Here is a 15,797-nt window from a genome sequence, read left to right as displayed (position 1 = left end):
CCTTTCTTCTCCAGTCCCACTTTAGAAGAGACATACGTATAAATGTGAAGTAGAGAATAGAGAGGAAGAGAGATGTCTACTGGTAGAGTAGAGAAAAATACTAGATAACTAGACCCACTTCCTGATTCTATCTATCCACCCCTGCCAGTGAATGACAGGGCCAGTGTCAATTTCACAGGTAAAATTCACAATGCCATGGAGTCAGGGTATAGTGACAAAAATTGAATAAGAAACACAACTGTAAAGGCACACGCCTTTAATCACAGCACTCAAAGGCAGAGGCAGGCAGATATCTGTGAGTTCAAGGTCAGCCTGGTTTACAGAGTGAAATTTCAGGAGTCAGGACTGTTACACAGAGAAACCTTGTCAGACTTGAATATCAAAAGCAAAATCAAAAAGAAAAAGAAAAAAAAACCCACAACCAATTAAAACATCAATTCTCTGCATAAGGAATTCTAGTATAATTTTACCTAAAGACAAAACAAGAACCTTTCCCTATACCCTAGTCCCCCCAAAGCTAGCAGTAAGTAGATATTAAAATCTGAAAGTCATATATCCATTAATGTATCCTTTTTATGAGAATGTGTTTGAAGCACATGAAAGTGCGCAGCGTATCAGTAACTACGGATCTCTAAACATCTCAACAACTTGCTAAATGCCAGTGATCACGAATGATAGCCTCAACAGATAATGAGCTACCGTCTATCTACTGCTTCTGCATGTTCTTACAGTCACTTTTTCTATCTACAAGCGTTATCCCCTTTAAAGTTTAACTTCCTTTTCAAGCTGTAATCTTAATTCTTGCAAAGGTACCTTTATAGAAAAGATTAGGTAGGAGAACAAAGACTAAGATAAAATCAAATTGTTGTGCACACAGTCCCAGCTCTCAAAAAGCTGAGGGAGAAGATTCATGAGATTTAGCCCAGCCTGGCTTATGTAGCAAAACTCTATGTTCAAAAATAAACATCAAAACTGTATGATTAAAGGGAAAAACTAATGATTTATTCCCCTGAGATCCACAATAGACAGCTTTTGACTTAATATCAGCTTATCGATCTTCATAACTTCAGGAAAAGTAGCTACTGATCTATCACATCACAGAACCTGTACTAGCATCAACTCATATTTATGTCTTCATCAAACACTGAAGTTTAAGAGAGGCGCTTGGAGGCTCCAGCCATAAATGATACAGAGTCAGAAATGCATATTATCCTAGTTTGATCAATACATGCTGCTCACAACTGAAATATCACACTTGGCCCCATAAATATGTACAATTATTACCCACTAATAGGAGTTAATATTATCAGGAAAGGATAAACAGCACAGAGAGAAAGAAGGCTTTCAATGTAAGATAGCAAGGCTGAGAAAGCAGCCACAAGGACTGCACATATTTCTACTAGTGTGCATTCACAGCTAAGTGACAATTCTCCATATTAATACACAAATTTTTATGGAGAAGCATTTATTACATTTATTCAGGAATTTGCTTATTATAGCAATTTAGCTCAACTTTCTGTTGTAATTACAATTAAATCTTTTATTTAAGGAATGAATAAAAAACTAAGAAAAATAATATCATTATCCAAGGAAATAAGGAAGACCTTGTCTCAAGGAAAAGAGACAAGAGACTTGATTAAAAATCACTGCTGTTGCAATTCATAAGGATTAATTAAGTTTTGTTTACTGCCATTTCTTTCTTTCTTTCTTTCTCCAGTACTGAGGCTAAAACCCAGGACCTAGCGCATGTGAGGTAAGAATTCTACCTCTGCGCCAAATCTCCAGCCCTGCCAGTCCTCTAAAGTCATCAAGCATTTTCAATTCATTAGCATTAAGATTCATGAACACTACGGGGAAAATTTACAAAATCAAAGCCATTTGTTCTTTATGCACTAAATTAAAGATCACCAAGGTAGTCTTCAATTAAAGATGATTTTAAAAGTTTCTAAAAATGGATAGGAGAAATTAAGTTTTGGGTCTACCTGAGTTGGTGACAGCCATTTGCCACTAAGTGTGAATGAAGGTGGGGAGGAGGATGGATAATCTGGTGGCAGTTCAAAGTTCAGCACAAGTGGTGGCAGAAAGCAAATGGTGTATTCAAAGCCACTATTCTGGAGACACTCATTTGAATTGCCTGAACCAAAAAAAAAAAATCAGAAAGGATCAGTTGATCAACACTGGAGTGTCCAACACTACTGAGCAGTGCTCAGCCCTGATGCTTAGTAAAGGGGACAAAAACCCTCCCCAAAGCACCATCCATCCCTTAATGTTAATTTCCTAGTCTCTGCCTTCAGAAACAAACAACACCTTTTAAGCCCTTGAAAAATTTACTTAGGTGCCGTGTAATGTATAGTCATACAACTCATTCTTGTAAACACTTCCTAGTACAGTTCCTAACAATAATGACCAAGTCATGAACAATGCTTTGTTTCATTGTTGGTTTATAGTAGACAAAGACACAATCTAGAGAAAAAGACATTGATTTCTATGAAGTAACTGTGACTTACTAAGACCAGCACATGCCAACTAGTCATGAATCTGTTGGGGACGTTTGTGCTAACGAAATAGTATCAGGTGTGAGGACATAACTCTCACAGCCACTGCTTCATCTAAGTGAGCTCAGCTTCTAGAGAAACTGAGAAAATGTGCATCAAGGTCTCTGCAAATGACCCAAACAGTTTTGATTTTCCCCAAGAAAGGCGGCAGAGTAAGAACATGTCCCACACCTGTCCCACACCTGTAGCTCTGATTCTAGAAATCAAGCAGAAAGCAACCGTGTGGCACTCTAGGGAACTCCATGACTCTTCACAGCTATATATTACTGTCTGTTTTCTTTGATTACCTCCAATAATCAACGACTGTGCTGATCAACTACTAATTAGAAGATTAGCTGTATAAAATATGCATGATATCTCAATTCGGTGGCCCAAAAGGAAGGATCAAATTGAAAACTTTTATCCCCCACCTCCCAATTTTCCTTTAAAATAGAAAATATACTAAATCTGTACCACTAATACAGTAACCCCTTAGAACTGTAGACACAAAGAACGAGTATAAGAAATTGAGAATAATCTTTATTTAGAAAAGGCTATGTGAAGATATTAACTAACCGCTCACGAATATCTTGAAATTCTGTGGCAGATCCAAATAGATCCTGGTTTCCCCTCCTTGGACAGACTCTGCTTTTCTAAACTCATCTCCATCATAAATACTTGCCAGGGCCAGTAGTTCATCCTCCTGGGCTTCCAGGTCTTCTGCCGACATTGAATTTTCTGGTGATTGACGACAATCATTCAAATCAGTTAACAATAGCAATGCAGAGTGGGAAAGCTTCATGGTATATAAAACCCCCTCACGAACAGCAGCAAAGGGCTCATCCATACTCTTTCCTACTAAATCCCCAGGCACTGGGGCTAACACCAGGCTGCTGTGCTTCTAATGACTAATCCAGGAAAACAACTCTGCCTTGCTTCCTCACAACTACTTTCTGAAACTGAATGGGAGCCAGTCTGAAACAAAATGAGAGGATATTTTGCATTCTAAAAGATAATGCTACAAAATCTGAACAGCCGTTAAAATGACTGCATTTTCTTTCTTCTCATTTTTTTTTAACTAAAGCTCCTGTATCTGAAACAATCCCGTTTTCAAAAACACGCTGTTTTTCCTCAGCAGTTCTTTTTTTTTCGGAGCTGGGGACCGAACCCAGGGCCTTGCGCTTCCTAGGTAAGCGCTCTACCGCTGAGCTAATCCCCAGCCCCTCCTCAGCAGTTCTTAAGCCCTGCCTAAGCAGTCAGTCATGTTCCATCGTAGGTCACTTAGTACCTGTTAGTAACAACGAGGAGAAAAGGATATCAATGCTGCAAGCGTTATTTCACTGTGGCTTGGAATTTGTGCAAATCCCATTTATTTTCTAGCCAGTGAAGCTAGACTGAAGCTGGATAAGAAACCAAGATGTGGGATTTGCATCCAATATACTACAGAAATTCTGCCATCTGCAAAAAAAAAGAAACAAACAAACAGGGAAGATTTGTGAGGATCCTCTCCAGACCCAAACTCCCCATCTGTACTATCATGACTTAAGTCAAACAAACACACCAACCCCACCTAATCTGCAGGTAGTTTTACTCTCCCAACACAGGCTGAGTCACATGGTTAAAGGACAAATGCATGTTCCCCAGTAATAACACCTTATCAAACTGCCCTCAGCCCTGTAACTGAGGTGGTTATATAAATGACAGGACACCACAACGAGCAAGTATCTTAAATTTGTTTTTTGCTTTCTCCCTCCCTCTTCTACTTCCGTTCCTTCATTTCCCATCCCCTCTTACTTTTATTCTCACCTGCCCATAAATTAGCCTCAAAAGTGACAGTTAGCTCTGAAGGTAGGATGACATTTTAAAACAGAACAAAGGCATACGTACATACACATAAGCTTGAAAGAGGTACTCAGGGTTTACAGCCAGACCTCCATGACTGAGGGAATGTAGCTCAGTGGGAGAGTGACCTCTAAATTGAAGTTTAGTTTTACAGAAGTGTGATCCATAGGTGGGTTACGGAATGTGAGGAACATCCTGAATTATGTGCAAAAATGTTACATAAAACTTTAATTTTTAAACCATATTCTCAGAAATGATTTCCAAATAAGTCATATGATAATTAATTTATGCTTATAGAGCACCAAATGTGTATGGTACTGAGTCCGATCACATTACCTTACTGAATCTTCAACAGTCTGACCAGAAAGTAGCACATGGTGAGGATAAGATTAAGCCTTTTGTTTCATTGTAAACAAAGGATTTTCAGATACGAGAGATATATTTATTGACTTCATGGTTTTAGGTTAGCATTCTCCTTCTTGTCTGCACATCAGAATCCTGAGGAAACTGCTTTGGTAATTCCAGTAGCCAGGTGGAGTGGCGGTAGCAGCACATGCCTTTAATCCCAGCACTCAGAGGAGACAGAGGCAGGTGGATCTCTGAGTTCTAGGCTAGCCTGGTCTACAGAGCAAGTTCCAGGACAGCTAAGACTACACAGAGAAATCCTGTCTTGAAAAATAAAAACAAAAAAAAAAAACAAAACAAAAACAAAACAAAATCCTAATATCCAAGCCATATTCAAGATCAATCAAGTCAGGCTTCTCTTTCCCATCCCTTCTGGCTTTTATTCTCTTTTGCTCATAAATTAACCTTGCAGGTGACATAATTAACTCTCAAAGTAGGATAACATTTTAAAACAAATGGGTTTAGCATCCCACCCCCCACAACTTTTTAGAAATCAGACTACAAGGTTTCATTGCAGCATTTTCATACATAATTTGCTTTTGTTCAGATTCCTTCCCACTGAGCCTTGAATTCCTAGGCAGGCAGTGAAGGCATATATATATATACCTTTAATCCCAGTACCCAGGTGGTAGAGGCAGGCAGATCTCTGAGTTCCAGCTTGGTCTACAGAGCAAGTTCTAGGACAGCCAGAAAACCTTTCTTGAAAAAAACAAAAACAAAACAAGCAAAAAAACTCAAAAGAAAACAAAATTCCTCCCCCTTTCTCTCCATCCCCTTTTGTACTCATCCCGCTTTAGCAGCCCCTCCCCTTTCTGCAATCACGTCACATGTGTTCTATTATCCCCCTCCCTTCCTGATAATCTCTATTTCCTCCCTCGGTCTCCTTTCTAATTGCATAACCTATCCCCACAATCACACACACACACACACACACACACACACACACACACACACACACACACTCACACAAATACAGAACGATTCAGGAATTTGCAAGTCATTCTGGCACAAGGCCTTGCTAATCTCTGTATCATCTCAATTTCAGTATATGTGCTGCCAGAGAGAGCATACTTCTAGATTTTCAAGAATTACTGATCCAGTCTGATAATCCTTACTCCAAAAAAACCCACCTCTTTGACAGTCCCTTATGACTTATCCTACCTGGCCCCACCTCAACCAAAAGGCTGGGTCCAGGTGGCCCTTAATTCAGGTTGCTAGCTTTCACTTCCTGAGTCCATCCACTTGGCCTTTGAGGGCACCTAAAGACCCACCTCCACACGGTTGTTCCCCAACAGATACTGTCTTCTTTTAAAACGAACCTTGCACTTCCTCTCCTACTAGCCTGCAATAGCCCTTTACGTAACAGGCCCAAGTCTTTTCCATCTGATTATTATTTTAGCATCTTGCCATGCCCTGGACATCGAGAAAATACCTGGAATAAAATGCATGCACAGGAATGGAGGACCAGGGGCACAGGAATCAGTGACCGCTTTGTCACATTCCACTCCTAGAAGGAAGTTGGGACGGTTGTCACAGTAACACTGGTAAGAACAGTAACAATTATTAAGTTCTTACCGGTGCCAGGCATTATGCTAAACCCTTTCGGTGCACTAACTGACGCTAGACTCCACAACCACGGGAAGCAAGTCTTATTACTACTTCTTTAAGCCAATGTAGACATATGACAGCCTGGGCTCTTTTCTGGACTGTCTCTGGGCATAAAATGCGTAATTTTTTCACCTGTAAACCGGGAACAATAGTCAACCCTGGCAGCACCAAACAGACAAAATTTAATTATGCTACTGTTGCAAACCGGAAGCCACTCCAGCAGGACGTGAAGCCCCTCCTCCGCCAGCTTTCCCTAGCTTGGGAAAATCCTATTCATCTTCCCGGCCACTCCCTGCAGGCTCCAGCGCTGGGGTCAGCCTGGGTCTCTCTCTCCGCAGTCTGCCAATCGCCATGCAGACGTATTTGTACGACTCCCAAGCAACACCCGACAGGATCAGGCAGGGCTATAGGCCCGGGGCTAGCAATGGCGTAGAGGAACTGTTCCCCGGGCGTGCGGCAGCCGCAGGGCCCATCCGCCCCGCCCTGTACCCTCAGGGCCCACGGAGCCGGCCTCCCCGCTCTGTCCCGGGCAGGGAGCCGAGTGTCCACAGAGCAGGCCCGGCCACTCGGCTCGGCCTCGCGCGCTCACAGCGCCTCCCCGCCGTACCTTCCGGCCGCTTAGCTGAGCCGGGCCCGAAAGTTCCGCAGTATGCCCTTGACTGGGGCCCTCGCAACACGCTAGCCAGCCAGGCCTGCAGTCACCGGGCACCACCTGAGAACCGCCTCTTCCGTCTCCAGAGCTGTCAGCTGAGAGGGGCGGATGCCGGGGTAGGGAGTGCTCTGCGCAGCCGCCGTGAGCGCATCTGGCTCCTGCGCGCCCTCTACAGGTTGTGGCCATCGCTGCAGGAGCCGCCGCCTATCGTATGCGCAAACAAGCTTCAAACCCTCAAATTTGTAGAAACGCAGGTTTTTACCAATCCCTAAACGTGAACCTGAAGTAACGGTCTACCTGGGGGCAGAGACACCTTTAACAATCAATCTCAGATTTGGGATTCACATCTTGAGGTGAATGGTGCATCCATCTTCCCATGTTTCCCTTAATGACTCATGTTTTTAAAAAAATATTTATTTATGTATACATTGTTTGTCTTCAGACAAACCAGAAGAGGGCATCAAATCCTATTACAGATATTTGTAAGCCATCTTGTGGTTTCTGGGAATTGAATTCAGACCTCTGGAAGAGGAGTCAGTGGGCTTAACCGCTGAGCCGTCTCTCCACCCCCACTCCCCTTTAACTCATTAACTCACTGAGTTTATTAACTGCTGCATTTACTGAGCAGTTGGAGGCTTCGAGCACTGTGCTTAGAGCTATATGTACATTTTCCTGCTCTTTACCAAAGTCTCATTATCTGGGTCTGTCTGCTAGTCTCTTTTACATAGGAAATTGAGACTCGGTTTCAATATGTTACTAAAAGCCAAAATGATTATTGACATAGTTAGCCGGATTTAAAATGACATCTCTTACTTCAAAGCATAGTACAAACATTAGCTAAAATGGACCAGATATTTAAATGTGAGAGGCATATCCATAAAACTCTAGAAGTAGTTTCAAGAAACGTAAGATTTATAAAGAAATATTTGTGTTTTAGGGGACCCTACTAAGGAAGTAAAAAGACAACCCATACTATAAGAAGTATGGCTGGGGGGTTGGGGATTTAGCTCAGTGGTAGAGCTCTTGCCTAGCGAGCATAAGGCCCTGGGTTCGGTCCCCAGCTCCAAAAAAAAAAAAAAAAAAAAAAGAAAAGAAAAGAAAAAAAAACTATATTTGCATAAACATTTGGTCATAAACGTTCATGGCAGCAATGTGTACAAGAACTAAAACTTTGTCAATGAATGAACAGAATGTGGTATATCCAACAATAGAATAGTATTCAGCAACTAAAAACAATATACAAATACGTGTCCCAACATGGATGAACCCGGAAAACATTATGCCAAGTGAAAGAAGTCAGATACAAAAGGCCACATTTTGTATTTTCCCATTTATATGGTTAGCAGGAAGGTTATGGGAGGTAACCATTAGTATTTTTGAGGAATAGAACAATGTAGAATTAGTAGTGGCCACTGTACAATTTGGTGGATGTATTAGACACCACCGACTATGTTTTTTAAATAGTTAACTTTTTTAGAATTGTATCTTGATTAACAAGAGGGGACTTACAGAGCATTCATCTTGACATTTAAACAATACAGACATGTTTTAATCCTGGGAACCTTCAAGTTAGTGTGCTTCTAATGATCTATTAAGGTCCTGTGTTCTCGTTCTGTATCCTTCTCCCTGGACCCCATCCCCGAAACCCCACTAAAGTAGATTGCAGATCTGGGATTCTAGGCCAAGCATAGAAGAATCTTCAGGTCTTAGCTAAGTGAGAGAACCTGGGATAGCTACATACCCTTTAACGATGCGAAGGGAGAAAAGAGAACCTCCAATAGAACCAGATACCTTGCGATCTCTCAGATGTAAAGAGCAAAGGGGTTCAAGAATCACCTCAAGAGAGTCTCAAGGTTGGAGCTGGAGGTAGATTGTGACATCATGCCATGACCTCACACCAGAGGTCACAGCACAGCACTGAGAGGAAAGGAAGATTTCAAAGCAGGGCTAATAATTTGATGGAAATTAAAAGCAAATTAAAGATTTGGACTATAGTTTTGAGAAAAACATTGGCTAGAACCTTTTGATAAATTTTGTCATCAGAGTCCGTGGAAACAGCAGGTTTTTCCGTCATGGTTTCATGTGCCTGGTTAAGCTTTCAGATTAACGTTTCCCTTTTGTCTAACTCTCTACTCATTAAGCATTTTATATGCACTATCTCAAAAGCCCAGGACCCCATGATTTAGGTAATGGTCTCCCTGTTTTGTAAAGGAAGAAATGGTGTTACTAGGAAGAAGTGATCTTTTGGATACAGCCAAAGTGATGACAGATTCCTCATGGTCTGACTTCTGTAGCCTGTGAGAGAATTAGAATTTGCTGCAATAAATAATGTGGAGGAAGACAGTTCTGTCCCAAAATAGAAGGCCCTATGGAAGTTAGCTTCAAACTTTACAACATAACGAGGCCAGGTTTGGTGGCACATGCCTATAATCCCAGCATTTAAGAGACTCCGGTAAGAGGCTTTCTATGCGTCTGAGGCTAGCCCGTGCTACATAGTGAAATGAATCCCAGTTTGTATGGGCTACAGAATAAAACCCTATCTCTTCAGGTCGGGGGAGGGGGTTGTTATCAGGATGTAAGGTGAATTAATTAATTAAAACAAAAAGACTAGGGGGCTAGAGAGATGGCTCAGTGGTTAAGAGCACCGACTGCTCTTCCAGAGGTCCTGAGTTCAAATCCCAGCAACCACATGGTGGCTCACAACCATCTATAATGAGATCCGATGCCCTCTTCTGGTGTCTGAGGACAGCTACAGTGTACTCATATACAATAAATAAATCTTAAAAAAAAAAAGACTCTATCTCCTAAACAAACAAATAAATAAATAGGTTTACAGGCTAATGATAGGTAAGAGTAAGATTTCAGAGAGTGGAAGAGACCTAACTCTATCCTCTGTCCACAAATGAGCAGCCTGGGTGTGCAAGAGTGGAGAGTGTGAGCTAAGGCAGATGAGTAGACCCAGACCATGAGTAGAGAGCAGGCACGAGTCATTCAGTGGGATGATTACTACAGAAGCCAATAGACTTTCCACACTTGTTGCCCTCCACTGGGCATCAGAGAATCACTTCCCAGGCACACCCAGAGACCACCATCCACAAGCACCCTGAACCAGGCTGTTCAAGATTAGAGACAACAGCAGTATGGAAAGATAAGTCCTGCCCAGTCCATGAAGAATATTGGAGGTTGGGCTGGAGAGATGGTTCAGTGGTTAAGGGCACCGACTGCTCTTCCAGAGGTCCTGAGTTCAAATCCCAGCAGCCACATGGCGGCTCACAACCATCTGTAATGGGATCTGATGCCCTCTTCTGGTGTGTCTAAAGACAGCTACAGTGCACTTATATGAATAAATAAGTTAATTTAAAAAAAAAAGAATACTAGATGCTGATAAGCACTGCCTAACAATTGAATTTTCAATTTTTTTCAGTTCTGGGAATTGAACCCAGGGACTTACATATATTAGGCTAGCATTCTATCACTGTGCTATCCCACAGTGGTAGTTTAAATATCCCTCTTAGTATAGTTTAAGGCATTTGAACAGTTGATCCCTAGCTATTGGCACTGTTTGGGGGAAGGTTTAGGCTGTGTGGCCTGGCTGAAGGAAGTGTGTCACTGGGGACAGGCTTTAAAACTAAAGAGCCTTAACAGCTTCCAGTTCTCTCCACTCACACGTGCGGCTCAGGATGTACACTCCCAGCTTTCTGTTTCTGCCGACATGGCTGCCACTTGCTGCTATGCTCTCAGCCCTGAAGGATTCTTATGCCTCTGAAGTCATGAGCCCAAACAAACTTTCTTCTAGAAGTTGACTTGGTTGGGGTGTTTCATCACAGCAATAGAGAGTAACTAAGGTAGATGTTAGCACCAGACAGTGGGCTGTTACTGTGGAGAGCCTAACTGATTTTTTTTTTTTTTGAGGAATGTGGAAAACTGGAAAAATGGCTGCATGCTGTAAGCAGAGTGTGACGAACTGTCTTAGGGTCCTATAAGAGAGTGCTGAAAGCAATGAGCTCTGTGGAGAGACTTGGTTCAACAGATGTTAGAAGGGATGTGCTTAGAGGCCATTCCTGTGATAGTTTAACAAAGAATGTGGCTGCCTTCTGCCCTTGTCCTAAGATCTTGCCTGAGGCTAAATAAGCAGCTACAGACTCTTTGGTTTGGTGGAGGCAAGTTTGGGATGGTATAATATTTAATCTGTGGTGTGGTTATTGTTATGACTACTATACAGGTCTACAAAAAAAAGGAGGGGAGCAAGTGAGAGAGAAAGACACAGTTTGGAGAGGAAGAGAACACCAGGTGACTTAATGCTACAGCCAAGGCTTGGGCTGAAAGAGGCAAAGGGATTAGGAGAGGCCTCAGGCTCCGAAGTGGAATAAGCAGATGGGCACCCTCAGGGCAAAGCCACACCCAGCTGAGCTTCCAACTTGCACAAGATTCTGAGTCCTTTTTCTGCTCCTAAAACAGAGCTGAATAAAAGCTCTGTCCTTGTGACTCAAGGGGGCCAGGTCCATCCAGGCCGGCAGCCGACCTTAGCAGTGTCCGTGTGGTTCTGGCTGTGGCAGCACAAAGGATGTTTTCCCGCACATTAGAAAGTCAACTAAGACACGCAGTGGCTCTCACCGCTGACAGAGCTCTCGTCACTGTGTGTTTGTTCACCTTGAGGGACTCTGAAAACTTGATCGTTACTTTTTTTTAATGGAGGTTTCATCCTAAAAACAAAATGAAACAAACTAATGATAAATTGATAAACAAATAACTCCGTTACAAGTAATTAGCAGAATCCTAACCGTGCAGTAGGTCCTGCTGGAAGAAGCTGTGGACTGAGCTAAACATACAACAGCTCAACACACAGTCATGGCTATGATCATCAACACCAACCTAGCTGTCACCATCCCTATTTAAGTTTTTAAGTTTTGATTATGTGGTGTATGCGTGCGTGAAAGTATACGCACATAAATACATGCATATGAGATCAGAGGCAGTGGATCCCCTTAGAACTGCAGTTACAGGTGATTGGGAGACAGCTTTCTTGGATGCGGGGAGCCAAACACGGGTCCTCTGTGAGAGCAGAACATGCTCCTAATCACTAAGACATGTCTTCTGCCCCTTCACCCTGTTTTAAAGCTGAGAGGTGTTGTCGTTGAGTCTAGGACTGAACCAGAGCTTGTGCTTGCTGTCAAGCATTTGAACACTGAACTAAACTCCAAGTCCCAAAGCTGAGGAATTGACTATGGAGAAGGTCATTAGTTTACCATTGTCTCTGACAGGGTAAATAACAGAACAAAGCCATGATCCTGGACAGTTAAGAGTCCTGAGTCCCCATCATCATGTCCAGTGCCACACTTGGATCAACTCAACAATTTTCACAGATAAAGTGGTCAATTGGGTCTGTAAGGAAAAATAGTCAGAACACTGGTGTGACTGGCTTCCTGGATCAAGGGAAGTCCAAACAGCCCCATGGGTCATCCCAGGATGAGATAAAGACAGATCTCTACAGAGGCTTCAGGAGGCTGACAGCGTGGAGAATTTCCTGTACTTTTGATGCAAGATAAAATTTGATTACAATAATAGGCACAGAACAGTCCTGTTTATACTTGCAACCTGGCACTTTATTATTATTCCCTTGAATAAGAGCAAAAAGAGTTTTGTAACCTCAAGGTAGCGTGTTTCTGTGAGGAGGAAGGAGGGTGGGGTTTAGCAGCAGCTGCCATCATAAATCAGTGTGTGGCAGTTTCCCTCAGAGCTCCAGGCTCAACTCCTAGCTGTCAAAAACTTGTAAAGGGAAGCCCCATGAGAATTTATATAACGATGGGAAGGCTCATTTTCCTTCCTGAAAGAGCCTTTCTGGAGCAAGGAGAGGATTAAGCTGACTAGATTCTATATGAAGGGGGAAAAAAATAACCAAACCCCGGGTTCAGAGAGAGGGAAAATGTGAGTCAACTTGAGCTATTTCCCTTGCCCCCTAAAAATTGACCTTGTAAACAGAGAAGAACACGCTGAATTCCACCAGATAAATGAATGATTGGGTGACTGAATGATTTAATGACTGAGTGTAATCTGGGCTTCCTCTGGGCTGGTTCTTTCAGTGTGAGAACAGTTCGATCCCAGACTGACCCAGAAATGCTGAGTGTATAACAAGGCCAACCAGCAGAGTCAGTCATGAATATTCATGTGCAGATGATGCTCCCAGTCCATGTGTTTGATTTTTGTGTTTACTGATACATTTTCAAACTCACTGTGTAGATCAGAATTCGGGGGGTGAGGTGGGATGGGGGGCGGCTGGAAGGACAGGAAGAAAGCTGTGCTAAACGCAAACATTTTGGGGCAGGTCTGTTGAGTAAAAATACTTAGAGCAAAAAATATATTCGATGTTTATCTAAAATTCAGATCTAACTGGGCAACCTTATTTTCATATGTCTCTGAGCCAGTAATGCTCAGGAGAGGGTCGAGGACAGTACTGGGGGACATGCTATACCTGGGAGCCATAGGAAAGGAGAGGCAAAAGTGGGGTCTAAGAAGCAGAGAATTATGCAGAATGTAGAGACGGAGCCAGGTGACCACAGAGGTCAGGGAAGCTGAGAGACCACAGGCATTGGGAGAGACGGTGACCTGGAGGATGCCAAGTAGGGAAACACGCACTTCCTGGTGAAGCTATGGAGTTGCTTGTAGAATTTGGCTCTATAAAGCTGCTGGTGCTTCTCAGAAACTAAGCAGAGTGCCCAGTATGGCTAGGATGGAGATTGGGTGCATGCAGGATCACCTATAAGTTATTAGAATTGAAGTCTAGGGCTGGAGAGATGGCTCAGCGGTTAAGAGCACCCGACTGCTCTTCCAGAGGTCATGAGTTCAATTCCCAGCAACCACATGGTGGCTCACAACCATCTGTAAAGAGATCCGATGCCCTCTTCTGGTGTATCTGAAGACAGCTACAGTGTACTTATATATAATAAATAAATAAATCTTTAAAAAAAAAAAAAAAAAAAAGAATTGAAGTCTATAAACCAGGAGCAGAGACACACATCTGTAACCCCAGGACCTGAGAAATGACATAGGAAGACCAGGAGTTCAAGGCCAGCCTGAGAGCCTGCTTCAAACAGTAACACCAACACCAACACCAACACAAACACAAACAAACAAACAAAACGGAACTGAAACAAGTCAATGAAGCTGGGCAGTGGTGCCCAGGCCTTCTGTCCTAGCACTCGGGAGGCGGAGGCAGGCACAGTTAATCAGGTCAGTCTGGTCCACAGAGTGAGTTCTGGAACTGGTAGGCTGCACAGAGTAATTCTGGGAAAAGAAAAAAGAAAAAGAAACAAGAAAATAAGTGCCTTCCCCCTCTGAAAGTTGGAATGAGGGGGGAGGAGGAGGAGGAGGAGGAAGAGAGAGAGAAAAAGAGAGAGAGAGAGAGAGAGAGATTTTAAAAATACCATTATTTTTTGCATTTTCCCTGAAGACCATGAAGAAGGTCCACAGTTCGGTACAACTTCTCCCAAAGCCCTACCATCGTCTCCCTTTCCTGATGTCTCCCAGTGCTGCTCTCACCGTCACTTCCTCAGTTTTCACAGCTACTTATTTCTTTTTTTTTATATTCCTGTGTTTCTTTTTTTTTAATTTATTTATTTTTTATGTATATGAGTACACTGTAGCAGTCTTCATGCACACCAGAAGAGGGCATCAGATCTCATTACAGATGGTTGTGAGTCACCAGCACGGTCTCTCCAGAAAAGGGATCCAACCAAGCCCTCCCCCAAGGATCTGAACGTATAGTCCTTCTAGAAAGAGTAATAATTGAACTAGGTAATAATTGAACGCTAGAAATTAAGCGTCATCCTTGGCAGACTAGGAAGAGAGGAATATGAATTTTCTTATCTGGCCTCTGGCATTTCAAAATGCTTTCCAAGTCATTCCCGGGTGGAGCCCCTTGGAGGACGACTGCACTTTTCTAAGATAGAACACCTTTCATTTCTTGAAAAGTCCTATATCTTGGCAAGTTTCTCCTTGAAAAGTCCATTTTTCTTCCTGTACTTGTCTAGAAAGAGATGCCACAATGTGAGATTTGACATTTGTCACCTGTCCTAGGAAAGTCCTAAAGTGCCATGCCAGGAGCAAGTGACCCAGAATAACAAAGTTGATTCTTCTAAGTCAAGACTCTGGGCTCTCCCATCAACAAGGTCTGCCCAGCCACCTTCATGAGTGGAATGATCCTGAGAGCAAATGCTTCCAGACCTCTTTGGAGATGACTTATCGAGCAGTCTCAGGGAGAGTCAATGCAGAAGGCCAGACCAGAATGTCTATACTGAGTGGTCTTAGCCTTTCTCCAGCTGTCTGGTCAATGCTGTATCTTACCACTGTGAGCCCTGGGGGTTCCAAGTGCTCTGAAAAGATCCCCTGGTTCTCAACCTCCTCATTTTGCCTCTCAGCTGTGGCCAAGAGTTCACCTCAAGCCTCAGGGTGCGCAAAGACATCAAGCACCAGCCTTAACCTACCCTCATATTAAAATCTCTAGGTCCTGAAGGAGGTTGTGCTTAGCTGTTTTAAACCTTTTTCAAATACTACCACTGCTCCTTCCAAACTTTTTTCCAAATTCAAGAAAATGAAGTCTTTCTGGACAAACTCCAGCAACAGCGCCACTCATTCTTTGACAAGCTGCTGCCAAAGGTCAGCTTCGCCCAGAAGAAGGAAGGACAAAATGGAGGCTGGGTTCCCAGAGACAATCACCTGTGAACAGTCTGACATCTTTCATAAACCTTTGGGACTTTCAA

The 15,797-nt window shown here is 42.9% G+C and overlaps 2 protein-coding genes and 1 non-coding gene across 54 annotated transcripts in view; 1 reads left to right on the top strand and 2 right to left on the bottom strand.

Moving 5' to 3' along the window:
* Nucleotides 1-8,903, bottom strand: part of Rnf14 (ring finger protein 14) — a 25,673-nt gene extending 16,770 nt beyond the window's left edge. For 3 of the 52 annotated variants that reach the window (XM_087593389.1, XM_087593393.1, XM_087593368.1), the window contains exons 1-7: nucleotides 6,997-7,103; nucleotides 6,214-6,288; nucleotides 5,388-5,480; nucleotides 4,422-4,571; nucleotides 3,823-3,992; nucleotides 3,111-3,272; nucleotides 1,983-2,134 (exon numbers count right to left, since the gene is read on the bottom strand). Coding sequence is in view for 27 of the 52 variants with exons in the window: in XM_087593368.1 (XP_087449494.1) it covers nucleotides 1,983-2,134; nucleotides 3,111-3,264 (306 nt within the window). In the remaining 25 variants the exon portion in view is untranslated. 52 annotated transcript variants of the gene reach the window in all.
* On the bottom strand, nucleotides 5,748-5,850 carry LOC120098448 (U6 spliceosomal RNA). Its single transcript, XR_015643226.1, has one exon. It is a non-coding gene; the product is annotated as a U6 spliceosomal RNA (small nuclear RNA).
* LOC147999740 (uncharacterized) lies at nucleotides 6,676-15,797 on the top strand. The gene is made up of 2 exons (XM_087593673.1): nucleotides 6,676-7,394; nucleotides 15,115-15,797. Exon 1 carries the CDS (start codon nucleotides 6,741-6,743, stop codon nucleotides 7,311-7,313), a length of 573 nt encoding a protein of 190 aa, XP_087449799.1. The 5' UTR covers nucleotides 6,676-6,740; the 3' UTR covers nucleotides 7,314-7,394; nucleotides 15,115-15,797.

The sequence above is a fragment of the Rattus norvegicus genome, chromosome 18 (assembly GCF_021556685.1).
Source record: "Rattus norvegicus strain SHRSP/BbbUtx chromosome 18, alternate assembly SHRSP_T2T, whole genome shotgun sequence".
Classification (NCBI taxonomy): domain Eukaryota; kingdom Metazoa; phylum Chordata; class Mammalia; order Rodentia; family Muridae; genus Rattus; species Rattus norvegicus.
Note: the sequence above shows the minus strand (reverse complement) of the source record. Positions and strands in the feature narration are given on the sequence as shown.

Excerpts from the sequence above, each read along its gene's own strand:
- LOC147999740 (XM_087593673.1), top strand. The coding sequence starts at position 6,741 with ATGCAGACGTATTTGTACGACTCCCAAGCAACACCCGACAGGATCAGG.